This window comes from Lissotriton vulgaris, chromosome 11, assembly GCF_964263255.1.
Source record: "Lissotriton vulgaris chromosome 11, aLisVul1.2, whole genome shotgun sequence".
In the NCBI taxonomy this organism is placed as follows: Eukaryota; Metazoa; Chordata; class Amphibia; order Caudata; family Salamandridae; genus Lissotriton; species Lissotriton vulgaris.
In genome coordinates, this window is record NC_141699.1 from 740907561 (window position 1) to 740934848 (window position 27288).

The 27288-nt window shown below is 45.2% G+C and overlaps 1 protein-coding gene across 2 annotated transcripts; it reads right to left on the minus strand.

The window, feature by feature from the left end:
* LOC147683422 (cytokine SCM-1 beta-like) lies at positions 1–26703 on the minus strand. 2 transcript variants are annotated; one of them, XM_086944842.1, is made up of 3 exons: positions 26522–26703; positions 5954–6074; positions 1–889 (listed from the first exon to the last, which is right to left on the minus strand). In XM_086944842.1, exons 1-3 carry the CDS (start codon positions 26577–26579, stop codon positions 745–747), a joined length of 324 nt encoding a protein of 107 aa, XP_086800968.1. In that variant the 5' UTR covers positions 26580–26703; the 3' UTR covers positions 1–744. The 2 variants fall into 2 exon arrangements, with proteins under 2 accessions (XP_086800968.1, XP_086800969.1); XM_086944843.1 differs by having other exon boundaries at positions 5954–6071; positions 26522–26660.
* Between the last annotated feature and the right edge of the window lie 585 nt (positions 26704–27288).

Consider the following 27288-nt stretch of genomic DNA (forward strand, 5'->3'; position numbering starts at 1 on the left):
TTGTGAAATAAAGATTTTTTAATGTAAACAAAATAACAAAACCAAGAATGCATCGTCCTCTGACTGATTAAATTAAATGCTTCTTCTTCAGGACTTTGTACCAATGAATCACAAGCTTTAACACTGAGCTTCTGCTCTGTACTGAGTTCAACTCCAAGACCACCGCTCTGTTTTTCAAGAGCTCATGGTACTGAGGAGCACTAGTAGATATAGGATCAATTAAAGTGGGTACATTTGCACAGGAAATGTCTCAGGAGCTGCCATATTCCGGGATTGCCCAAAACCAAATGCCTCCTACTTTTTGTTTCCACCTTATGCTTCTTTTCTCAGCCACCCTCCTCTCCCAGCCTCTTCTTTGTAGTTTTTCATCATCCCTGTTTTTTTCACTTCATCACTACTGTCATGTCTCTCTGTTCTTCCTTCATTCCCCTTATTCTGTCTTCTTTTTGCTCTGGGCCAAATCTTGAGGATGAAAATTAAGTCCCAGTCCCCAACGAGTACAGGTGCCAACCACCAGCGTAAATCAAGCAATGATCAGATCATGTTTTGTTTTAATTTCCACTTTTGGAGTTTTTGACCCGGATATGGCGTCATGATTAAACACCTCACTGTATCATTGTAACAGGTTTTTGACTCAGCAGCCTGATGTGGATTGGAAAATTCGGAACGACTTGGACAGCAGCTTTGGAAAAGGATAGTAAAGCACAAGCACATTGCATCTGCTTCTAATGAATAAAGGGGTATTTAATTTTTCTTGGATTTATTTCTGGGTTTCTTAGAGCCCCTTCTTTTTTTCTGTCTTTCTCGTTTATCCACTTGCGCCATTACTTTCTTTACCCAGTCAAGATTGGGATCCTCACACGATTTTCTGCCGTCCTTTAGGGTTAATCTGAGGGGGGAGAAAAAAACACGTAATCAGCTTTTCTGTAAAAATAAAAAGTATATGAGGCTGAAACCTACAGAGGTATTATTATAGCCTTACAGCCCGCTGTAGCGGGCTATACCGCTATTAAAGGCACGTTGCAGCGTTAAAGGCCCGAGCCGAAGGAGAGGCAGCAGGACTTTAACAGCCGATATAGCCCTGCTACGAAGGGCTATAAGGCTATTAGAACATTCTGCCAATAGAGGGCAGAATGTTCTAACACATAAAACAAAGCCTTTAGGGAGCGCAAGGGGATTGAAATCCCCCCAGGCTCCCTGAATCCTTTGTTCACAGCCAGAGCTGTGAACAAAGAAACATTGGAATGTTGGAGCTCCGGGCTTATACCAGCCATTATAAGCCAGAAGCGCCAACATTCCAATGGTCTAATAAAGGTTATATTGCACCATAGAATGTCACAACATTTTAAAATAACCTGCACAAACGATTTAGGTGAAAAGCTTGTAAAGGCCCTGTACATTTTGTTAAAGTCCTCAACTGCTCCCATTGGTCAAAATATGACTTTAGGCAGAATGACGTACACCTCACCAAGGAAAGTGCAAATATTTGCCAACATTATAAGTGCTGCTCCCGGTTTTATGGTATTTCTGTTTTTTAACATTTTCATCTGTATTTATCCTTATTTATTGTTTGGTCATCTTCTTGGCATTTATGTTGTGTTTTGAGCAGCCGCGGCCGCTGCAGGTAAGAGCGGTGGGCCGGTGGGGCCAGGTGAGGGTGGATATCTAGAGACGACCATGAGGGAAATTAATTATTTATTTAATTTTCCCTCGTGGTCGTCTCTTGAAATCCCCCCTCACCTGGCCCCACCGCCCTACCGCTCTTACCTGCAACAGCTGCGGCTGGTTTTGTGAATAAATGGAGCTGTAAAATGGTACATTTCCTTGTTTATTTACCTTTTGGACGTGCACTCATACATGGATGATTGTCACGTTTTAGCAGATTAAGCCGCAGCATATATAAAAAAACTACACTCACTAGCATGATACTACAAATATATGTTAACATATGCCTGTATTTAACCCCTTGCATGCGGCCGCGTTTCTTGGCCTGTGCGGCAAAATCGCAAGTGGGGGGGTTCATGACGCCCCCAGCCGTCATCAGCACACGAGCACCGCGGTGCATGACGGACAGGGGCCGTCATCAGCATGCAAGGGTTAAGGAAATCTCATCCTGATTTTTAACTCACAAGAAGCACCATTTTCAGTTTTTCCTCTGCTTTTAAAAATAAATACAGACAGGAAACACATTGTTTTCTGTCTGTATTTATCTGTAAAAATCTGCAAAAACGGAAACTCTGAAGCCTTAATTATAAGATCACGTGAATCGCTTGTACAAAAACAAAATGTTGCGCTAGTCTCACAGTCCAAACATCTTTGAAAGTGACTCTGCAAAACTACATTGACACTAGTGCAATTTTTACGATCTGAACCTGTTTCAAACCTTGATATGTATCTGAGTTTAGTGGGTTGTGTTTCATTATCTGCCTTAAGGATTTTTTTAACCAATCTGTTTTCTATTTCTCTCTTGTCCTAACTTTGAGCTTTTTCACTAATAGTTCTATCTGGAACCACAAACCCTGGGCAGAAAATCTCTACTTGTTCAAGGGCGGTGAACGAACCTTGTGTTGTAGGACTGAGTAAGCCTCAGTTTGTATATTCTTGTATGAAACCTCAGCTCAGTAAGCCTTCTTGGCAGCAAATAATTTGTAAAATGTTGTTAATCGCTGAACTAGGTTATCTTTTACCTTGTCTACTCTTGGTTCACTCAGTGATATCTTTTTACAAACCCTTCCTCCGTTTCAACATCATCATTCACCATTTTGCGCCCCCTGCTTCTTCTCTGTGACTCATTTTCCAAACTTGCCAATCAAATAACTCTTCTATATCCCTCATCTTCTACTGTGAACCGTTTATCCATCGCACTTCTCATACTTATGCCTTGCTTTTGGTACCGATCTGCAAAATCATTTGGAACGCATCATTCCATCCCAACAGCAGCTATTCCACTGTCTCAGTCACACTCTTTTCTGGATTTTCTCTTCAGATCTACCATAAATTCCTTCACACTCGCCTGCATCACTTAAAATCGTTCCACATCCTTCATAAAACCTCTAGCACTCTCTTTTTCCTCATCCTTCGGTCTCCACACTTTCTTGGTTACTCTAACATTTCTTACAAGTTTGATGATATTGACAATTGCATGTATGTAGAGTGTGAAATGTCTATCGGCCTTGCATTCCTATAACCTGCAACAATCAAAGACAATTACAAAACAAGCATTTGCAATGCAATAGGTCTCGCATTATTTAAGTTTGAGCTATTGGCATTGCTAAATAATGCAACACCAATAGCTGAAACAATAATAATGCAAGACCTATTGTATTGCAAATGCTTGTTTTGTGATTGGTACAAATATCCCTACAGAGCCTTCTGCCAAACTAAAGCAAATCTGACAGCCGATGGCGCACAGTGAATTATCTGCCCCGTGTTCCGCTGTAAAGACACATACCTACCTATAATGAGTGCAAAGGTGAAGCGTGAGACTTAAACAACGTCACGCCGCAGCATCACCGTTTTTATTTTGCCAGGGCCGCAATACTTGTAAATTCCTTAGTTGATCATAACATGTGCAATACATATGATCAGTGAAACTGCACCATCTAGCGGAAAAGATAAAGATTGCAGTTTGGCATTTTTAATTATTTTTTGACATTCTTACTTGTGTGCCTACGAAGGCCTGGTCATTTTAAAGGTTTTTTGGTTCCGGATTACTACATAGGTAGGGCTCTGAGTGGGATGAACAAGCGGGAGGCGGCTCAGGCGCAGCACGTCTTCCGGAGACGTGCGCGTTCACAGAGCTGAATCGGCTCGTGCACAGGCCAGTAGCTGCTCGTGCACAGCTCTATCTCCCTTGCCAGTTAACACGGTGACTATAGAACTCCCTGGCGGGAGCGCTTCGCGCTCCAACGCCAGCTCGACCTAAACAGCTGGGTCTCAAGAAAAGCTTTGCATTTGGAAGGGCGGAGTTCCTGCAGAAGGCTCTCAAAGGCAGTGTTCTTCACTTAATTATCATTTTGAAAAAGCCTTTGCTTCCTGCACTGGTGATAGGATAAGCCATGCTTTGTAGTCTTATTTTCTAGCCACCTTTCCACTATTCCTCTAGCATACTTATCTGTCCAGCTGATTATTTTACTCCCCACTTCACCCTTCAATCGCCACTATTTATCTGACACGTTTTCCTAGTCTTTCATCTTCTGATTTTTTCTGGATTGCTCTACTTCAGGTTTTATTCATTCCTGGTTCTCTGTCATTTTATTTACGCTTCACCTTCCATTCATCATTGTTACCTTCTCGAAGTCTATCACATTTCATAATTCCCAAATCAAGATTAATCCTTCATTGTCAATGATTTTCTACCAATTTGTCAATTCATCTCAAACTCTATTTTCGTCCTTTCTCTGACCTTCTAAATCAGTGTTTTTCTCTTCACTCTATTCACTACTTCCTTACAACTCTTCATTAAATTTCTCATTTTACTATGTTCTTCTGAATTCTTCCCATCCTTTACTAACGTGTTTTTATCGGCTTTCCATTCCACATTTATTTTCAACACCTCTCTTCCCTGTCAATCACTCCTTCACCCTCCATTTAATTTCTAGAAAATGGTATCTACCGTATAGGCTTTCCTTCATTGTATTTGCTCCAACTGTGCTCTTCATCCCATCTCTTTCACTCTCTTTTTGTCTCCTCGAACATTCCCCATCCTTCTTGTCTCCCCCTGTTTCTCGTTTTTCTATTCATTCTTTTATTCACTCTTTATTGATCTCTTCCAATCATTTGTTCGCCCTTCACCTATTGTTCCATCTAAACGTCTGCATTCTTCAGCACTGATCAATAAGATGGATACACTTCGACAAGACCCAAAGAGTTAAGTTTTCCAACAAGCTGTTAATCGAGAGGCGCTTTCTGGCTGTAAGAGCTTCTAATTGTACAGAGCAAAACAAGCAATTTTAGGCGTGTTACAGCATTTCTATCTCCAGCATTTGCCATGACCTGAAAAGTGTCTTCAGTTATTACTGGAAGGCATTGTATTGCACTGATGGAGTTTCCCAAACCTCTCTTGAGTAGCTCAAATACCTTGAAATCTTACCATATATTCCTCAGTACAATAGCTCCGTTTTCGAACACTCTTAGAACCCTTATGAAGAAGCCTGATTTGGTTAAGGTGACTCTCTCCCAAACTTGCAGGTTGTGAAGTGAGTACTCGCCCATTTCTGAAGATAATAAACTGTTGGATCCAAAAGAATTTTTGGTGGATAACCACGCCCTCCTTAGTTTTATGGAAACGAGAGCATGGAGACCTCAACTTCAGGTTTGGAAATCTTGGCTAGGGATTGAAAGTCCTATAACTGGGTCCGAAAGTTGCTTATTTAATCCACAGTTTCCAACTGGACAGGTGTACCTTTCTAAAGCTCCTAGAAGTTGATGCAGATGGAAACACAGTTATTTCTATTTCTGTAATCTGCTTCTCCGCTTAGAGCCCTATTATCCTACCTGTTCAGAAAAACTTCCGTCTGTAAATTCATCAGCACAGGACTTTCCTCAAAAAAGGCCAGCCCCATTACGTGCAGTGCTCTCCTGATGAACTGGAGGCTGTCCCACAAAATTACTGGTTTCTCAGTCCTGGTTTGTGGGCCTTTATGTGGAACAGATTAGTGCCCGCAATCCACAGGTCTCCAATCACACTCTGGCTTGCAAGTGTTTAGAACTCCACCGTCCAAAGTGTGCACACTAATGTTATCACAGCACCGAAATAGACTTAGAGTTGCATGTTAAGCTATTCATACCAATGCCAAAAACTAAAATAAACATACTGACCTAAGGCATTATTAAATCCACCACACACATCTGTTAGGCCCAGTTCCAGGCCTGGCGAGCCATCCAGTCCCTCCAACTCAGATTACCCCTGATGTTACCATCTAGCATTTGCAGCCTAGTGTAAATTACTTACATCACTTCTTTTGTTGAATTGTTTAGCACCTTATAGCTTTGAATGTTTCTGGCAGGGATTTGCTTTTTGTCCACCAACTTTTTGCAGGTAGTTCTCCGTACGATTTGGCCTCCGATGCCTGCTGAAAGAGAAGGGAAAGGAAGGTGAGAGCTTGATAAGAATGCACTCTAGATCCCTGTACGAAGGTCATTGCCTTCTAGGTTAAAGTTGAAAAAGGTGATGACACTGATGACAATCCTGGAGTGACCAATAGAACATGGCTATTTAATATTCTGTGTCCTCTTAAAATGAGATAACCATTGATATTGAATCAAAGTGGATTCAATTTATTAGACACCACCATTAAAATGTGTAATAAATAACTTTATTGTTAGAAATGGAGTCTCTAGTTGGCACCTTTGTCCAAGTAGGGACCCATCTTCCTAGTCAGTGTAGGGGGGATACACTTCTAAAATAACCCCTGCGCACCCCCTTGGCTCGTTGGGACAAGCAGACAAGCTTATCTCAGAGGCAGTGTGTAAAGCATTTGTGCATGCATACAGTAACACAGTGAAAACACTACAATGGACACCACTTCACTTAATAAAAATAAGTAATCTTTATCTAAACCAACAAGACCAAAAACAACAAAAATCCAACATACAATACTCTCGACAGACTCGGAGACAGCACCTTCTGTTGTTGTGGCCAATATGGTGATGCAGGTCGGTCGGGGCAACCATCGCAGTTGCGAGGTGAGATGGAAATGTTGCTGTGTGTCGTGTCCTCACGGCTCAGTGCTGGCAGTGGAGTCAGTGAGATCAAAGCTTGAGTTGCAGGGTGAGATTGTGCTTGATGCAGTGCTGGCAGGTCACGGTGCGACGACGAAGCCGGTTGATATTCAAGTCGGGCAGCAACGGAGTTGATGACGTGAGTGCAGCGTGTAGCGAAACTGTGTGTAGTGCTATGCCCACAGGACGTAGTGCGAGCAGCAGCTCGTTGATGGAATTGGTGAGTTCAGGGTTGCTTTGCGAAACAAGGTGGTGCTCTCTACGGTACCTTCAGGACATGAAATCCTGCAACGGATTCAGTGACCAAGTCAGTTACCCTTTTCCTCTATGGCAACTGAAACCAGCGGTTCCAGATACGGTGCCCAGAAGCTTGGTGAGGCCTTTGTTGTTACTGAGACCTCGTGAACAGGGGGCAAGCTCCACTTCAAGCCCTTGGAGATTTTCCTCAAGCAGGGGACACAGCAAACAGCAAAGTCCTTCTCCTTTCCTTGGCAGAAACAGCCACTGCAGGCCAACCCCAGACAGCACACAGCAAAGGGGCAGTACTACTCCTCCAGATTCTCCAGCTCGTCCCGTTGGAAAAGAGTCCTCTTGATTTCCTAGAAGTAATCTAAAAGTCTAGGCTCTGAGCCCCTCTTTTTATACAGCAATGGGGAGAAGACCTGTGCTCAGTCAAAACCAGTTCTGTCCTCTCTGGTGCAGCTTCCTGGCAGGAGGTGGGGACAGCACTGTGTCAGGCAGACCAGCCTCATTAATTTGAAAGGCTTGTTTACGTCTGGTGGCTCTATGGCGACGGCTCTGGACTACTCCAGAGCTTAGCCTATTTGCCAAGGAACTGGATGAAGTTAGGTTATTGTGGGGGGCCTCCCAAATCCCTTGGTTAAGGGAAGTAAAAGCTGTGCTGGATGAGATGGGTCTCAACCACCTCTGGTCCAACCCGGAGGATTCCCTTTTTCCCTCTAAACAGGACTTCAAGGATCTATACTGGGCCACGATAAAACATCTAGCAGTGGCCCAGTCGGATGCTTCTAACCTAACTGGGCACTTTTTGGTACACAAACTGACCCCTTCTTTAGAGTCTTACTGGGATGTGATCACTAAAACCCTCGACCGGAAATTATACCATCAGTTCCGTGTCGGATCACTCCCAGTCAATTCTTTTGCCGGGAAATGGCTTGGGAATACAAATTCTACCTGTCCTTGGTGCCCTAATCACCCGGAAAGTTTGGGTCATTTTTTCTTTGCATGCCCATCCTACCGCGTTCCGCGGCTGAAATGGCTCAAACCCATATGTAATAATCTTGAAATTAAAGGGTTTCTAGAAGCCTTGAGGATATTTCGCTCTAATACATCAGAGATGGTGGTGGTTGGTGTGGCCAAGTATCTAGGCTGGGCCTGGATTATTCGAACTAGATACCCCAATGTTTCTTAAATGCCTATATATCTTATACAGTGGATGTTTTTATAACTAGAAGTCTTTATTAAACTGTCTATTAAATTGATTAAATTGTTTAATATCTTTTTAAAATGAGGTAAATTTTTAGATGATGATTACTATTATGGTTTTATCAAATAATTGGTGTTTTTCTATGCATTGTCTTTTATGAATTGACATTCGAAATAAAGACTTTTGAACTGAACTGAAAGGAAATCTCCCCCTATTCTAAATGCAGCCCAGGTCTATTCAGCCCAGCCCTGACTCATCGGGACTCTCTGGAGCCACTGCTCATCCCCAGCCCCTGTCACTCCAAAGCCAGACAGTCAATACACATCCTAGCAGAGGCCCACTGGATTGCTAAGCAAGAACATATCTACTTTCTAAAAGTGGTATTTTCAACCACAGAATGTAAAAATCACCTCCACTAAAAGATGAATTTTAACATTCTGAGTTCAGGCATACTAAACTATAATTTCCTACCTTGTTCCCTCGGGTAGTTATGTTCAAAAGATGTTATAAGCAATCTCTCCATTCTATCCTTTCGGAACAGGTAGCCTTGCAAAAGTGAAAAACTAAATTTGGCAGTATTTCTCTATCAGGACATGCCGCACACACACCAGGGCATGTCCTACCTTTTACATCCACTGCACCCTGCTCACAGGTGTTCCTTAAGCCCACTGTAGGGGTGAGTAACATGTAAAAAAAGGGACGTGTAGGGCCTGGCAAGTGGGTGAGCTTGTCAAATCGACATGTCAGTACTAGACTGCACACAGATACTGCAGTGGCAGATCTGAGTCACATTTATAGGCTGCTGATTTGGGTGGTAAAATCAGTGCTGCAGTCCCACTTAGCAGCATTTGATTTTCAAGCCCTGGGCACACACAGTGCACTGTGCGAGCAAATGACTAGTAAATCAAATATGCTAACCATTGAATCACTAATCCATCACAATAATTTACAAAGGGTGCACTTGCACTATGGCACAAAAAAACAGTGGCAAAGTGCCTACAGCATCTAGACCAGCAAAAATGAAGTCCAACACACAGGAAAAACAAAGGAGGCAGAGGCACAAATAAAGGGGAATCCCATGCCAATGGTGCCAGGTCTAACAAGTATCCCCTCCAGCTGAAATGTGAGGAGAACTACCCACCCTCTTGGGAGTTTTCTTCACTAAGGCGGAAAAATCTGGTCAGAATGTCAGCATTGTCGAGTTCTGTACCAGGGTAGTGTTCCACAGTGAAGTCCATCCCCTGTAGGGAAATGGACCACCTCAACAACTTTGGGTTCTCACCCCTCATCTGCATCAAACATCTGAGGGGGCCGTGGTCGGTCTGAATCCGGAAGTGAGTCCCAAATAAGTAGGGCCTCAGATTCTTCAGCGCCTAGACAACAGCAAAAGCCTCACGCTCAAACGCACTCCACCTCTTTTCCAGTGGAAGTAACCTCCTTCTAATGAAGGCTACAGGTTGGTCTAGGCCCTCCTCATTTAGCTGTGAGAGCACAGCACCCACACCATGCTCTGAAGCATCTGTCTGCACCACGAATTCCTGTGAGAAGTTGGGTGCCTTGAGCACTTGGCAGATTTCAGGGCATCAACAGCTTGTTAGCAGGCGTCAGTCCAGTTCACCTTCCTCGGCTGCTTCCTGGGGGTCAGCTCTGTTAAGGGGGCAACAATGGTGCCATACACATTGACAAATCTCCTGTAATATCCGGTGAGGCCTAAAAAGGCTCTGACCACTGTCTGGGTCTTGGGGGGTTCCCAAGCCAGAATGGTGTCAAACTTAGGCTGTAGTGGTGCCACATGGTTGCTTCCCACCTGGTGTCCTAAGTACACCACTGAACCCTGCCCGATCTGGCTCTTGCTTGCTTTGATCATGAGGTCTGCTCTCTGGAGAGCCTTCAACACTTCCCAGATGTGGTGTAGATGTTCCTCCCAAGTGGCACTGAACACTGCGATGTCATCCAGGTAGGCAACACTGAAATCCTCCTGTCCAGCCAGTACCTTGTTGACCAACCTCTGAAAGGTGGCAGGGGCATTCTTCAACCCAAAGGGCATCACCCAGAACTGGTAGTGCCCCTCTGGTGTTGAGAATGCTGACCACTCATTTGCCACATCAGTTAAGGCAATCTGCCAGTAGCCAGACGTTAAGTCAAACGTACTGAGGTACTTGGCAGCTCCCAACCAAACTATGAGTTCATGAGTTCTGGGGATGAGGTGTGAATCAGTCCTGGTGATTTAATTGAGCCCTTGGTAATCCACACAGAACCGGAGTTCAGGCGTGGCACTGGGTGCAACATCCTTTGGGGGCAAGACCACTGGGCTGGCCCAAGGGCTGATTGAGGGCTCAATCACCCCTAGCGCCAACATCTTGGAGACCTCCTCCTTGATGTAATCCTTGATCCTGTCAGTCACTTTGTAAATTTTGTGTTTCACAGGAGGATTCCCCCCAGTGTCAACATCATGGACACATCACTGAATGACACTGGGGGTCAGGAAGAACAGATCAGCAAACTGTCCCAACAAGTGGCGTCAGTCATTCTGCTGTTCAGAGGTCAGGCCTGGGGAGAGGGTTACACCGTCCACTGACACATCATGTTCTTCGGCAGTCAGGAGGTTAGGAAGTGTTTCAGTTTTCTCTTCCTTTCCAGCATATGTCACCAGGAGCATGCCCACTTCGGAACTCTCCAAGTGGGGCTTAAGGCACTTCACATGTAGAACCCGCAAAGGCTTCCTTGGAGACTGCAAGTCCACCAGATAGGTGACTTTACTCTTGCGCTCCACCACCTCAAATGTCCCAGTCCACTTGTCTTGGAACGCACAAGGCTCCACTGGGACCATGACCCACACTCTCTAACCAGGCTGAAACTCGATCAGAGTGGCATTCTGATCATACCACCGTTTCATCTCCTCCTGGCTGGCTTCCAAATTCTCCTGAGCGAGTTGTCTGAAGCACATAATCTGGTTCCTGAAGGCCAGCATGTAGCTATATACATCCTAAGGAGGTTTACTGGGAGCTTTCTCCCAGCCTTCTTTCATGAGAAGTGAAGGACTCAGAGGTCCTCGTACAGGATGCCCATACATGAGTTCAGTGGGACTGAACCCTAAGGACTTCTGCAGTACTTCTCTGTAAGTAAATAAAAGGCTTGGCAAGAGGACGTCCCATTTACGCCTCATGGGTTCACCAACACTCATAATCATGATCTTCAGGGTCCGGTTGAATTTCTCAACCAGCCGATTACCTTGGGGGTGCTAAGGAGTAATGAACTTGTAGGTAACACCGCACTCCTGCCACAGGGACATCATACACTTGGATATGAAATTAGTAGACACCACCTCTCTGGGGAATCCCACATGGGATAAAATCCCCATCAATGCACTATCCACCATGGGGACTGTCACCGTCCAGAGAGGGAAGTAAAAGTGGGTGACAAGCCTTTCAAAGGTCTTGCCTTGCCCCAAATGCCCTGCCAATGGCACATCATGAGCCAGACCCAATAGAAGGGCTCTGAAGCACTGGGGTACCACCAGCACATGAGCTGATCCAGGCTCAGCAACCTTAGTCTCACTATACAGGTGACCATTCTCCAATGTGATCCAGACTGATCACCTGCTACCTGGTTTGTTGCCTGCTGCCACAAACCAACCAGAGAAGGGCATTTCTGCTGCTCCTGGCAGAATTCCTCTGTGGTGGGGCCCCATTCGTGCTGCCAATGGGTCAGCTCAGGCAGGTGCCCCAGTTTGGCCACTTGTTTCCCTGTAGGTTCCAAGCCATCTCCTCCTTCTGGACCATGGTAACTTCAGGGGATGGTTTCCCGCACCCTCTGCCTCATCTCTTCCTGGCAGGAACCTGGGCCACTGTTTCAGGCTCCAGGTTCTCTTAATTGACCTTACCGGCTGCCATAGACCAAGTTGTCACATATGCCCACTCAGGCAGACCTAGCATCTCTAAATGAAAATTCAGTTCCACCTTTTCCCAAGGGGAACTCTCCAAATCGTTGCCTAGCAGACAGTCAACAGGCATGGCTGTCCTCACAGCTCCTCTCATGGTACCTGAGACATCCCCCCACTCAAAGTGAACCTGTGACAATTTGCAGAGGCACTCAGAGTTGCCAGTTGCAACTACTGGGTAGAATGTGTTGGGGACCACCTGCTCTTCAGACACTAGCCAACTGCTGACAGCTGTCACACTGGCTCTATAGTGTCTCTTAGAGCTTCCACACTAAGGCCATTGATGGTGACCCACTGCCTGTGCTTCTTAGTGTTATCAGGCAGATGAGCTCTTCGAACATTCTCACTAAAGAGCCCAGGGTCATTTCTGCAGGACCGGCTCCTCCACCAAAGCTACACTAGCAATTTCCCCGGGGGGTGCACCAGTGGGTGCAGGGTGGCTTTCTTGGGACACCTAGGATCCTCTATGAAGTGGCCCACCGGACCACAAGCAAAACATGTCCTGGGGCGCTCCTGACCAGGTTTACCTGTAGGGACCCATGGCTTCTCCTCAGTGGGAGGCTGGGAAGCCTTCCCTTGGTGATTACTTTTGGGCCCTTTTTGATACTCCTTTTGTTTACCCTTCTCCGCCTCACTCTTCTGCTGAGCACCCTGCCCAACTTTTGGCAGGGATTCTCCCACATAACCATTGTGGACCCTGGTACTGACCCAGGGGTCAACTTCCACAGCAAGCTTACTGGGGTCAGTCAGATTACTTTCAATCAAATGCTGGCGTAGGTCTGGAAAATAACTACTAGACAAGTGCTGCCTTGCAACCAAATTATAGAGCCCCTGCAAATCATTTACCTTGCTACCCTTCACCCAACCATCAAGTGCTTTGCAAAAATAGGAAACTTACTCCACCCAGGTGCTTGACTACTATTTTTACAATTCCTAAGTTTCTGTCTGTACAACTCTGGGGTCAGCCCGTACCTCCTGATTAAGTCTTCCTTCAAGTTGGCTTAGGACATCTGATCCTCTGTGGGTAATGGTAGCAAAGTTTCCCTCCCTTCTGTGACAAAGCGGCGCAACAACCCCGCTCCCCAGTCTCCCTCAGGGAGCAATGAGTCAGACCTCATTGCTCCCTCATGAGGTAGCAATGAGGTCTATGGGACCTCACTGCTACCTCATAGGCCTTAAACCACTGCCCAATGTCTTCACTCTTCACAAAGTCCTTAATTACCTCCTTGGGGATGTACACCCTCCCTTCTCTAGGAACTGATGGTGCACTGCCACTATGGGGATTGGACTCTATACTTTTTGCTTTCAAATTCAGCTCCCTCAAACCTTTTTAATGCTCCAAGAGCATCTTGATTTCCTCCATGGCCAATTTCTGCATCTCTAACTCCAATTTATTCTTCTCAATGTCACTCTCCTTCCCCACCCTGAGCTAACCAAGCTCCCTCTCATGCAGCCTATTTCTTTATCTGTCCTCCAACTCCTCTGGAGACAGCCCTTTTAAAGAAACACTGCTGCCAGCTCTGGAAGGTACCTTCCCCCCTGGTGATGGACTCAACCCAGATCTGTGACTGTGGGTGAGTGTCTGAAAAGTTTCAGCGCTCCTTCCATCATCTCCTTGTGTTTGCTTTGTTTGCCCTAAGTTGGCAGGGTATGCCCAGACGTGGGTCCCTTGCTCACTTTGCCACTGGATTCAAGCTAGCCTGGCGAATTAGGGCTGTTAGCCCAAAACCAGTCCCAGGATGCTTGTTTCTGGTCCAGGGAAGACATTGCTTGGCAGTTCTGTTGGACTGTTCCCATGACGCACAGGGTCAAGACTGATTTGAATACAGCTGTGTCTTAACTGGGAGATGAAGTGAACTAAAGAACAATGATGGATCCAACCAAGATCTGTGACTGGGGGTGAGTGTCTGAAAAGTTTCAGTGCTCCGTCCATCACATCCTTGTGTTTGCTTTGTTCCCCTAAGTTGGCAGGGTATGCCCAGACGTGGGTCCTTGCTCACTTCACCACTGGATTCAAGCTAGCCTGGCTGATGAGGGCTGTTAGCCCAAAACCAGTCCCAGGATGCTTGTTACAGGTCCAGGGAAGACATGGCTTGGCAGTTCGATCTGAACTGTTCCCATGAGACACTGGGTGAGACTCAAGACTGATTTGCATATAGCTGTGTCTGAACTGGGGTGGCGAAGTGAGCTAAAGAACGATGATGGATTTAACCCAGATCTGTGTCTGGCAGTGGCGGTTCCTTGTGGGGGGCGGAGGGGCTGCACCCCAGCCATTTTACAGGCCTTATGAATGATCATTGTAAAAACCAAATCATCAATATTTTCAATATATTGGTGTGATTTTGCCTTTCTAGAGTGACGCTCCTGAAACGAATATTAGACAGTTAGGTCATTTTTTTCTCTGATGCACATGCGTAGCGCCTGTGCCAGCTATGCTTTGAGTTTTCAGTGGTCCTCAGGCTGACATGGTCCCCGCCCCGGCATACAATACTTCGGGTCCCCGAGGCCCGCCCAGTAATGACGTGATGCAGCATCATGTTTTTGAGCAGCCCAGGGCGTCTGTTGTATCAGCCCTGTACTACCCTGGGCTGCTTGTCAATTATTTCAAGCTGCCTATCACCTCACCTCCCTTTCTCAAATTGTCAAAGGGTGACAAGTTTGGTAAGGGAGGAGTTACAGCCAGAGGGCCTGATGTCAGAGAGTCAGGGTCATGTGCTGCATGCTCTAAACAGAATACACTGTGCATGCTTCGGCGCCTCGTGTATTATGCTTACAGCAATTCAGTTAGAGAGCATGTCAGCAACTGCCAACATGAGTACAAGAAAGGACTTCTGGTGCTTGACCTCCGCTTTGGAAACCAGCCAGACAAAGTTGTTTGGGTAAGTGATCTTTGCCTTGCTTTAGAATAGTCAGCTGCATATATGCCCTACACTGGACACTCTTGTGACCCACAGTTTGTTGCAACATTTGGAGAAACACTGTAATTTCCAATTTAAAGGCGAATGAGTGGTAACCCTGGGTTACCAATTTAAGGAATTTATAGGGAAGCTCTCCATGAGGACAGAGTGTGTCACTTAATACCACAGTATGTCTATGACACTGAGTTGTGTTCATACAAAAAGTCAGCGCGCTAAATACTTTGCGGTCTTAATAACAATCACACCCTCACCACGAGTGTGCTAGCCTGTTTGTAATGCATTTGGTATGTCTCTGAGTGTGCAAAACCCTTTGTGAACGTGAGTGCAATACAATGTAAAGCACAGGCACAAGAGAAGCAGTGTCCTGTAGTCACTACCTGTCTGTGTGCACATCGTATTCATGTGAAGTAAGAAGAAATGTATAACTGCCCACCCAGAAATGCTAAACACCCGCAATTCATCATTGTGGGCTTTTCTGAGGCCTCTGTGTGCCTTCTCTCCTCGACTCCCTCATAAAAACCAGGGAGAGCCCCATCCCTAACTAAAAGAGAGAGCCCAGTAGTGACATCACTGAACGGTCACCACTATTATCAGTTACCCACTCATCTAGAATAATATAAAAATTATAAATATGAATTGCTAACTGAAAGATTAAAGTAACCATCTGGAAACAGAAAGTCTTTGGAGCAGGAACAAATTCCGGCTTCAAAGTGGGCTCTTTGTTCAGTGCATTTGTCCCTTGTATACCCACTCCCCCGCCACCATTGACCCCAGGCTGGTGTACAATTGTCCTTCTCACCCCTCTATCTGTAGAATCTACCACTTTGTTGTAATTTCAGTTATTCCTCTCCTCCTCTCTCTCACTTCAGCTGTTGAGGCTGAAGGCAGTGCAAGTTTCTCATGTGTCTGTCAGTGGGTCAGGAAGGTGTCCAAAATGCTTGGCCTCGCTGCAGGGTGCACAGAGCAATGGTCACGTATTCCAGTTGTTATAAGGTGTGAATATATGTGAAGGAGGCACAAAGTTGTCAACATTTTGTAAAGGCAAAAGTAAAAGTGGTTTTGCTTACAGCTGAGTGGGTCCATAGAGTGTTTGGGGGATGGGGAGTGAGGAGTTGCAAGGAAGGGCATCCACAAGATGTAGAAAGAAATAGGGCACCAACATTGCACCAAAATACACCATATTTAAAAATGTTTCTTGGGGGAAGAACACCCGTACTCCATAAGCGTTAGGCTTGTTTGATTAGCTCATGCCCAAAAATAGATGCATTGCCTTACGACCCACCACTTTCAAATTCCACCAGCCACCACTGGTGTCTGGGACTGAGTGCCTGAAAAGTTTCAGCGCTCCATCCATCATCTCCTTGTGTTTGCTATTGGCAAATCAGACTAGCTGAGGATGCCAAACCCAAAACAGCATTTTCAGCCCCTAGTGGGCATTATAAACTTATTATGATGCCCTTTGGTTTGAAGAATGCACCTGCCACATTTCAAAGGCTGGTGAATAAAGTCCTTACAGGTCTGGCAGCTTATCTTGATGATACAGCTGTCTTTAGCTCCACCTTGAAGGATCACCTGATCAACCTGAAACATTTAATGGAGGCTCTGCAGAGAGCAGGCCTCACTATCAAGGCTACGAAGTCCCAGATAGGACAAAGCAAGGTTCTGTACCTGGGCCACATTGTGAGTGGAGGCCAGGTTCAACTGTTACAGAGCAAAATTCAGGCCATCGTGGACTAGGTTGCTCCAACTACCCAGACTCAGGTCAGAGCTTTCTTGGGCCTGACTGGATATTACAGGAGAACTGTTAAAGGATACAGATCTATAGGGACTCCCTTGAATGATCTCACATCTGAAAGAATGCCCGAGAAAGTTCTGTGGACAGTTAGCTGTCAGAAGGCATTTGATGATCTAAAACAGGCCATATGCATTGCTTCCATTCTGCAGAGTACTGCCTGACTACTCCAAGCAATTTATTGTCCAAACAGATGCATCTGAGTTGGGGGTAGGGGTTGTGTTGTCACAACTTAATGCAGAGTGTCATGATCAACCAGTAGCTTTTTTAGCAGAAGGTTGACCCCCCAGATAGAAAAGTTGGTCAGCTATAGAAAGGGAAGCCTTTACCTTGGTATTGGCCCTGAAGAAGCTCAGGCCATACTTGATTGGCACTCACTTCATTGTTCAGACAGACCATAAGCCCCTCCCATGGCTAAAACAGATGGAGGGTGAAAACCCAAAACATTTGAGGCGGTCCATTTCCCTTCAGGGGATGGACATACACTGGAACATAGACCTGGGAGTAACCATGCCATTGCAGATGGACTCTCCAGATATTTCCACATAGAAAATGAAGACTCAACTGGGCAAGGTTAGTCTCATCTCCTTACGTTTGGGGGAGGGGGGGGTTGTGTAGTAAAGTAAGACCTGCTTCTCATGGTTATCCCCACTTTTTGCTTTATGGTATACTGTTTTGACTATCCTGCTAATCAGGACCCCAGTCTATTTGCTTTCTCCCTAAACTGTTGTCATGTACTTAGGTACACTCCAGATTGGATACTGGGGTACTGTTGTCAGTCCCTAGTATATGGTACCCATGTACCCAGGGCATAGCTACCCCAGAGGTTTCTCCTGCGCTGAAGCATGTAATATGCCACCCATGAGAGGCCATGCAAAATGGAACCTACAGGCCTGCCATTGCAGCCTGTGGAAGTTGGTGCAGACACCACTTACTTGAGATATAGGTTTACTATATTTAAGGGTTACTACACCTAAAATCGATAAGTCACCCTATAGCAGGCCTTGGCAATCCTGAAGGCAGGGTGCTTAGTTCTAAGTGAGAGGGTGCCACTGCATAAGCAGGACACCCCTGCAGCCTACGGATTCCATTCTCCCGGGTTGTTAGTGCTACAGCCATTTACGACATATAGAGGGGAAACAACTATTACAACACAGTCATTACAATGCAATACATTTACAACGCAACTGCCTTTCCATCACATGGCCATTACAACGCAGCCATTACAATGCATGTCCCTACAACGCATGGCATTACAACGCATGTCACTACAACACATGTCATTACAACGCATTATAAGGTAAGTAATGGGGAATAGTAATTTTTTCTCCTACACTATCCAACACTTACCCTACTGTTGCACCCCCTGGAGTGGGAATAGTAATTTTGAATCCTACACTATCCAACACTTACCCTACTGTTGCACTCACTGGAGTGGGAATAGTAAATTTTACCCCTACACTATCCAACACGAACCCTACTGTTGCACTCACTTGAGTGAGAATAGCAATTTTTACCCCTACTCTATCCAACACTTAACCTACTGTTGCCCTAAAAGTATTATGTGTTGTAATGGTATGCATTGTAATGATGTGTGTTGTAATGGAATGTGTTGTAAATGTAGTTTCTAAAAATGCATTGTGATGGAATGCGTAGTAAAATCATGCGTTGAAACGGATGTTGCGAAGTAAAAACCACGTTGTAAAGGCATGCGTTGTAAAAAGGTGCTGAACTCTACTGCCTGAAAGACGGCCTCTGGACACGGCTTCATTGACACGTTGCGGCTGCTATGGGATTCGGGGTTGCTCAGTGAGAATCCCCCATCTACTTGAGAGCTGTGTTATTCTCTACTCAGAAATAACAATTCTCACTGTATGTTTTTGACCACTTGTGAAGGATTATTTCATAGCCAACATTTTTCTTTGCCCTGAAGAAGCCCATTTTTGAGTGAAATGCGTTGGCTGGTTTCGTCATCTGCGTACTTTGCACAGCTGGAAATAAAAGAGGAAAAACAGCATCTGACTATATTGTGTCATTAAATGCTTACACCTGTTTCTGTTCTTTATATGCTGCCTCTCATCCAAACCAGCTTGTGTTGTAAATGTTTGCGTTGAAACGTGTCCTATTCCATATAAAGTGGCATTCTGCGACTGTGTGATTACCAACTCTAAAACGGCTGAAAGTAACCCTTTTGTATTTGGTGTCCAGTGTGGGAGTAACCAGTGTGGGAGGTATGATTCCACCCCTCAGAAACAAGCTTTGTGAGGTCCCTGGTGTTCCTGGTACCATCATTCTTGTCCCAGGCAGCACAAAATGGTTGCTTCCGACCAAAGACACATTTCTGCCCTCCTGTTGCTGAGCCAAGCTCGAGCAGGGGAAGGCAAAACAATAGGAATCCTTTCACAGAGAGGTGTGACCACCTCCCAGGCAGGATTTAGTGTATTAGACCTGGGTGGGTGCGCTTGCCAGTGACCGAAAGTCTGCATGAGGGGCACATTTGATGTCCCAGTGCATAGTCCAGTTCAAACCAGTCCTGGGAGCCATTGGCTCCTGCTCTGGAACAAAACTTGACAAAGGAAATGGGAGTAACTGCTCCATTGTCCTGACTCTCCCCTGGGAGGGTCTCCTGAATCTGTCCAACCCTGACCTGTGGGTACAAAAGGGCTTACCCGGCTGTAGGACCCTAGATTCGACTTGGACAAGATTCTGAACCAGAAACGACTGAACTCCAACCGTCTGGACACTCAGGACTTTACTGGACTTCTTTTGGGGCCGACTTTGTCTCCCACTCTGTCAAAAGCATTGTCTGTGCCTGTGCACGATACCGGCTCCATGCTGGACCTGTGGAGCATCAAGGACAACTGAAGATATCTCCCTTAGAGTGAAGGAGTAACTCCCCTGCAACCATAGGCACAACATCATGATTGACCAGTCTGCTGCTCCTGAGCTCCTACGGACTCCGCAGACTCCAGCAACATTGGTTTCCAAGTCCCTCGAGGCCCAAGCCACTTTCTCACCAGGTTTGAGGTCAGAATTCCTTGTGGGGGCTGCAATACCCGTACCCCTGTGCACTGCGTCCTTTTGCAAGTGCATATGTTTGCTGGCATTTTCAAAACAAGTGCTCTGGGCTCTGTGTAGCCCCAACCTCCGGCACCATTACCTATGAAGATCTCCGGCCTCCTCACACCGAGTACTCCGTGGGCTACTGCTTTGTGAAACTGCTCAAAGTCCCCTTGCAACTACTGTGCCTCCAGCTTGTGGGTTCTCTTGAGGGTCAGAAATGCTTTTCTTGGGCTCCCTTGGTTGGTCTAGGCACCCCCTGACTCCCCTGTGTTTGGTGAGTCTCCTAGACCTTGCTGGTCCGAACGGAAATCGTTCTTGACTTTCTTCATGGGTTGCTGCTGCCAAGGCTTGTTGGTGCTCGAGTTGCACACTGACCACTCAGCACTCGACATCCTTCATGGTACAGCTTCGATCCAGCTCCTGGTTGTGCTCAACGTCTCCTGGTCCCTATGGCTGCAAAGTCAAGAACCCCCTCAACAAACGTGATGCACCCAACATCTGTGGGTATTCGTATACCGAGTCCCTGGTCACTCCTGAATGCCCCAGACTCTGCCCCTCTGCTTTCAGGTACTTTTCAGCAAGAATCCATCATTGGATTCCATTGGATATTTTTCATCTTCCCAGCAGTTGCTCTCCTTCGAAGTCCTCCATAGAGATCGACTGCGATTTCCGACGCCACTTCAGACCTATGCACCTGGCTTCCCTTGGATAGGTAACTCTGGTACTATGGTATCCATGGGTTAGGTGACTCCCCAAATTCCTAAGTTCTACTGGGTTTCTACGACATCTATTTAGAAGGGTCTTTAAACATTAAAACTGCAACCGTGACTCTTCCATAGAATTGTACGGCGTACGCGGATGTGTTCCCACACTGCACCCGTCCTCCGTGGGGTAACTACTTACTCACCTTGGGTGGTTCCTTGGGGTCCCAGTTATTCTACATCCTATAGACACTGTCTTGAATCGAGTTGTGATTCTTATACCACTATTTTGGTAAATGGCCTGGTCTCCCCCTGGAGCTCACTGTGTATTACTGCTATTTTCTATTGTTTCTGTTCTATAGTATTGTGTGCTTTGTGATTATATGCATGTAGTAGATACTTTATCATGCTTAGAGTGTGTTATATTCATAAATACTCATTTTTATAACTACTGTGTGGTTCTCCTTTCATTTAACCACTACTATAAGGTTGCATTCTGGTAAAACAAGCTGCTTAACATTCCTTCAAGGCTAAGCCTGAAGGCTGCTCTCCACAGCTACTACTTGGATATCTTTCTAAGGTTATCTTTGACCTATTAAATCACCATAAGGTTTGTTTGGACTGGTACAGGGCGCCCACTTTAATTAGTGGACAGTATATACCAGGCCAACTTCTCACAGCACTTCTCTCTTTCAGTAAGCGTTTTTGTGGCGATCACTAGCCTGCTTCAATGAGAACACTTTTTTGACTTCAATACACTGGATTTGTGGAGAGTATCCATCTGCTTCAGGGCACGATCTTGTGGAGCACATTTCTCTCCTTCTGTGTGGCTTGTACGTGGAGAGTGGCAGGGCTTTAGGTGGGTCGGGTGTCAGTTTTTCCAAGGGGGCCTCAAAACGGGTCTCTACAGGGCTCTGTTTTGTGCCCTGCCACAGGCGGTCTGTTTTTTTACTGACTGCAATGACAGTAAGCACATCGCTGTGTGCATGCTCACACTGCTCACTTCTCACTGGTGGAGAAGTTACGACATGACATCATTACGGGTGAGCATTGTAGGAGAAGGGAAATCCTTTAAAGAGAGTCATTTTCTCTCTGGATTTCCCTTCTCTTTTTGAACCTCAGGAGCAGGAACATTGTCGGGGAGCCACCAGCCGGGTCTGGTGGCTCAGTGGAGTAATGCGCCCATTGCAGGGGCCTGTGTTCGAACTCATGGTCACAGGTTCAAATCCCAGCGGGTCCACTCAGCCTTTCATCCATCTGCGGTTGATAAAATGAGTACCATTGAGTTGGGTAACATAAACATCTGTTATTCAGCGCCAAGCCTACTGGTAATCGTGCGCTTTACAAATACACCTGTTATGTTAAGTGAAAGCTTTTCCAATATTATATATGAGCCATAATTGCAGTTATAGGTATGGTGTTACTTGTTGTATCATATATCTGGATGCAGAGACAGAAACAGCAAAATACAAGTCTGGCGGCACACAATGAATGCTAAGCACCGATTTTTAGCTTATGTGTTTAAAGCCACGCCCTTAATTACATAGCCAATCCCCCCCTCCCATATCTTTATTGAAATCACACTTTCAAACCACATTTATGCCCTCGCTTCAAACCACGTTTGTGTCCTCGCTTCACTCTGGCTTTGAACTAATAGCGACGGGCTGCCTGACAAACCACACCACTACAAGCATACCTTATTCCCTGCATGAAGGGACGATTGCATGCTTCAACGGTACACTCGCCCTACCACCACCAAGCCTTTCTGCAGAAAGTCTCCAGTAACAAAGGGTCCTGGCAGCACGCAACGGAAGACATGAAAACACAACTCTGCAGCTTGCAGAACTGTTTCCACGCAAGGCATTGGCCACAACTGTGTCATAAACCACAGAGGGAATTATTTCAAGACTCTAGTTGTTGTAAATGACTTTAAAGCACTGCGTGTCGCCGCCAGTGTCTGAATCTGTAACCGTTTGACAACCACAGAGGTCTGTGCAGCAGACAAGCGAGCATTCTGTCTGTCACAAGCTGCTTGAACCTTACAACATTGTGGAAAACAGCTTTTAAATGTTAGGGTACTGGCAATGTTATAAACTGATACATTATTCAAAGGATTAGTGGCATCACAGAAAATGATGGGGTCTTCCTGCACAGTGTCACGAGTGTCCCCCGAGTGTCCCTTATCTCACACATATCCATTGGCCTCGGATTTAGTGGGGCCCCTTGAAATGCTGGGCCCCACAGAGACTGCAGGGTCCTGTGTTACTCTGCCAAAAACTGCACCGACGGTAAATCAGATGAAAAAGACACCAGTGCTCTTATTCTCATTGCAGGAGCGCCAACTCTTTTTGAGAATTGTGATGGTGGCGGATTGTTTTACAAAAGTTTATTTTTTCAGGCCACATTAGCAACAATAAGAAAGATGGAACTGTTAGGGGGACTCTTTAGCTCAGGAATTTCTGGGTTGTCGGCATCCCCGAAATTGTTCTTGAATACCATGCACAATGAATGGTTTGGAACTGTTCATGTGGAAGCCGGAAGTAAAGTGGACTGGAAATACAGTGGAAGCCGGAAGTCTACTGGGAGTGGAAGGAAACATTCCACCGACGTCAAATACAGCCGGAGTGATACTGAGGATGGCCTGTGGCCTATTCAGGCATAGTTCTGCCACTTGAGGGAAGATTTATGTCGGACTTGCGGCACTTTTGCGCCGCCGTTGCGTCACTTCTGTGATGCAGCTGCGGGGTAAACCCTGCTCCACGTTGCGACATACTTACATCATGACGCATCTATGGAGATGCGTCACGGTGTTAGGTCCTGCGCCACATGAAACCTGCGTCAGGTTTCATGTGGGCGTTTCCACGCAGGGTGGGGCGTTCCGTCACAGGAATGCCCCTGAAAAGTGACTCAGTGAAATCTACAAGATTTCACTGAGTCACTTTTCCAACGCTGATGCGTCAAAACCCTGCGCCTGCTTGAAGCAGGCGTAAGGCTTGACGCACCACGTTAGAGATAGGGCAAGTTGGAATAGTGCTGGAGTTGCGTGCCACACGCAACACAACTTCAGCACTGCGCCAACTTCACGCCCTATATGCAACACTCATCTGTTTATTCCTGCGCCATGGTGCGCCGCATTGTAAATGCGGCGCATCATGGGTGGCGCAAGGATAAACTTGCGTGCCGTATCTTTCCTGGCGCATCTCTGCCGATTTGCAGAGATGTGTCAGGCAACATAAATCTGCCCCTTGGTGTTTACACCTCTTCACCTCCCAGCCCTCAGCGGCCTCCCTCTGGCCAATGAGTCTGATGGAATTATTTAATCCAAGACCTCTTCACCCAATTTAGAGATCAGAATTCAGGTTACCTGGGCCAGCAACGTGTATCAAGGATTTGCGTGAGATGTTTTGTTATGCATGTCACTGTTCCATTCATAAAGTCTGAATGGTATTCTGTCCTTTGTCAGACAGTGCTGCTTTCAAGAGATATTTGAGAACAAACTGCCCCTCCGGCTGTTTCATGAACACACAACCACTACATTTTGCCTGCACCCTGTCAAACACACCGCACAGGGAATGTCAAGGCTCATTCCTCGGAGAAAAGAAAACTTTTGTTGTTGTTTTGTTTTAACATAGATGACAATATCTAGGGGCAGATTTACAAGAAACTGACTCATCTGTAGCGATGCGTCAGTTTCCCTGCACCAGCCTACGATACCCTTGCGCCATCATGGATGCGCCGTATTTACAATACAGCGAACCATGGCGCAAGGATTGACAGATTCGTCCGAAATTTCGGATGCATCTGTTGACCCAAAAGTCACGCATTGCTGGAGTTGTGTCGCAAGCATGACGCAACTCCAGCAATGTATTTTGACGCCTGTACTTACTCTACTGCATCACTCTTTACGCCTGCTTCAAGCAGGTGTAAGGTTTTGACACAGTGGGGTCCTAAAAGTGGTGAAGTGAAATCTTGTAGATTTCACTGTGTCACTTTTACGAGGCGTTCCGGCGTGGGAATGCTCACCCTGCATACATTATACCTGAAGCAGGTAGAATGTGACGCAGGGCTTTACAACTTGAAACATCTCCCTAGATGCGCCACGTTGTAAATTGGCCGCATTGTTTGTGCTGCCGTTACATCAAAAAAAGTGACGCAACTGCAGCTCAAATAGGTGCAACAGGCTTGTGAATATGCCCCCTACGTTTTTAACTACAAAAACAAGTGGCCCTGGGAATTCAGTGAGGGAAAACATTTAATCACTGTTCATGGTTCTTATCTTGAAACATTTGATGGAGGGTCTCCAATTTGATTAAAAAGATCATCAGAGCTTTAAAAACCTACCATTATAATGAGGAACCTAATTAAATAAACGGTAGAATTAAAATAAAAAGTCCACCCTCAAACATGATGACGGATTTAATAACTGTGTATCACAATTAATGTTTTAGGTGGGAGTTTGGTGCATAGTAGGACTTGCTTGGTTTAGAGTCCAGTACGTTGAACTTGATTGCCGAATAGGGCTGGGATCGTGGAATATAGATCAGTCGCATAGAAGGATATTTTACGACATACCCATATATTGTAAAGAACCCTTGCAACAATAAAGGTCATTTAAATGTATATTAAATATAATTCATTGAAGTAAAATTAATATAATTTTAATAAATAATATGTATGTATACATTACATTTTTTAAGATTAAAATAGTACACAAGTAATTATTAGGTCAACATAATTTAATATTAAGTTATTTGATGTAAATAAATCGTAAATCATGAATACTTAATATTAAGAAGGTTTAAATTAACTATCAGTTAATGGTTTTAGCTGTATTAAATATAGAAGAGTATGTTTTAGGGTTTAGGGATGAGTAGTGTATTGAGCTGGTAAGGAGTGTTTAGGGTTCAGGTATGGTAGTGCATAAGGAAAGTAAGGGTTTTTGGTAGGTTTTGGGATGGCTAGTGTATTTGGATAGTAAGTGTTTTTAAGGTCCAGGAGTGGGTAGTCTATAGAAGAAGTAAGGGATTTTTTATAGTTTAGGGATGGGTAGTTTATGGAGTAGTAAGGGGTTTTAGGATTCAGGGATGGGTAGTGCCTAGGGATGGTAAACAGTTTTTAGGGCTCAGCATTGAGTAGTATATAGAGACAGTATTGGGGTTTAAGGATCAGGGATGGGTAATGCCTATGGGTATTAAATAGCTTTTAGGGTTCAGAAATGGGTAGTGTATAGGGGTAGTAGGGAGTTTTGGGGGTTGTGAGATGGGTAGCTTATAGAAGTAGTAAGAGGCTTTTACGGTTGGGGGATTGGCAATGTATAGGAGTAGTAAGAGTTTCTTAGATGTCATGGATGTGTAGTGTACATAGGTAGTAATTGGTTGGTTGAGCGATGTATAGTGTATAGTGGTATAATGGGTTGTTAGGCTTCAGGGACTGGTGAGTATAGGGGACTAAGTGTTTTTTAAGGTTCAGGGATGTGTAGCGTATAGGGGTAGTAATAGGTTTTCTAGGGTTCAGGGGAGTGTGAATTACAATTAAATGTAAATTAATTCATTAATATTTAAAACTATTACAATTTGCGAAATAAATATTCAATCAAAGTAACTATTTATTAGTAATGTAATTTATATCTAATTTTCTCTATAATGTGTTTTAGATTAATTAAAATTTAAAACATAGTATGCATATGCTAGAATATGATAGCATTTTAGAATATATATTTGTATCCTAATATTAATACCAGTAGAAAATCTACACAGAAGGATGTGGCATTATTGTAAACGATATTTAGTACTCAATATGTAGACAATATTTTTGCATATGATATTCTGACAAACAATGTAGCAAGCCTGCGCATGATAAAGAGAGTTGCCAAGCATATATTGATGAGTTAAAGATTCTTTATAATAAAAGCCATTCCGCCCGCCGCTCCGCACTCACCTTCCACCTGGCCATCCAAGACACAGGCACCCAACATGAGGAAAAAGAGGAGCTTCATTCCTGGTCAGTGATTAAGTGATTAGCAGAAGGACAGGTGATCACTGATACCCAAACTCAGTTTATATCCTCTCAAGGTTGGTCAGTTTACATTCCCGCCCTCTGTAAAGGGGGGGAGCAGGCTTGGTGTACAGCAGGGGAGGGACAAAGAAAGAGTAGATCTGGAAAGTTTGAGCTGTTCAGAGGAAGTATATTTTTAACCTGGGCCACCCCTGAAGAAGCCCCCCCACTGCATCCTATGCTTTCCTGGCCCACCCTGTGGTCATTGGGGGCGGGTTCGGTTATTTCCTACAGTATTTTTAGAAATGCGCTTCAAGGCAACATTCGTGTTCAGCCATGGACTCCACACTAGACCACAACAAAAGAAACATTGTATAGCACGCTAACGCAAAGACTTGTACGTTTCTGTTGTGGAAGCAAAAAAAGTCTTCCTGTCTTTCATCTCTATTCATGATCAAACTAAAGAAACCTCACCTCCCACACGTGTGCAGTGGGACCTGCAGAGGAAAGTCGTAGTACAATGATGTTGAGTCTAAATGCCTGGAGAAGGCCTGTTGAGGGAGTTTGTAACGCTTGAGATAAGTAAACGTGAATTCGCCTGGCTCGCTTCCGGTTAGGCTACATGTTGCATTCTGTGTGTGTAGGGGTTGTGGGCATCTCTTGTGTCTATAAAAAAAAACCTTTGTCATGTTTGCCAATGACTCGGGCAC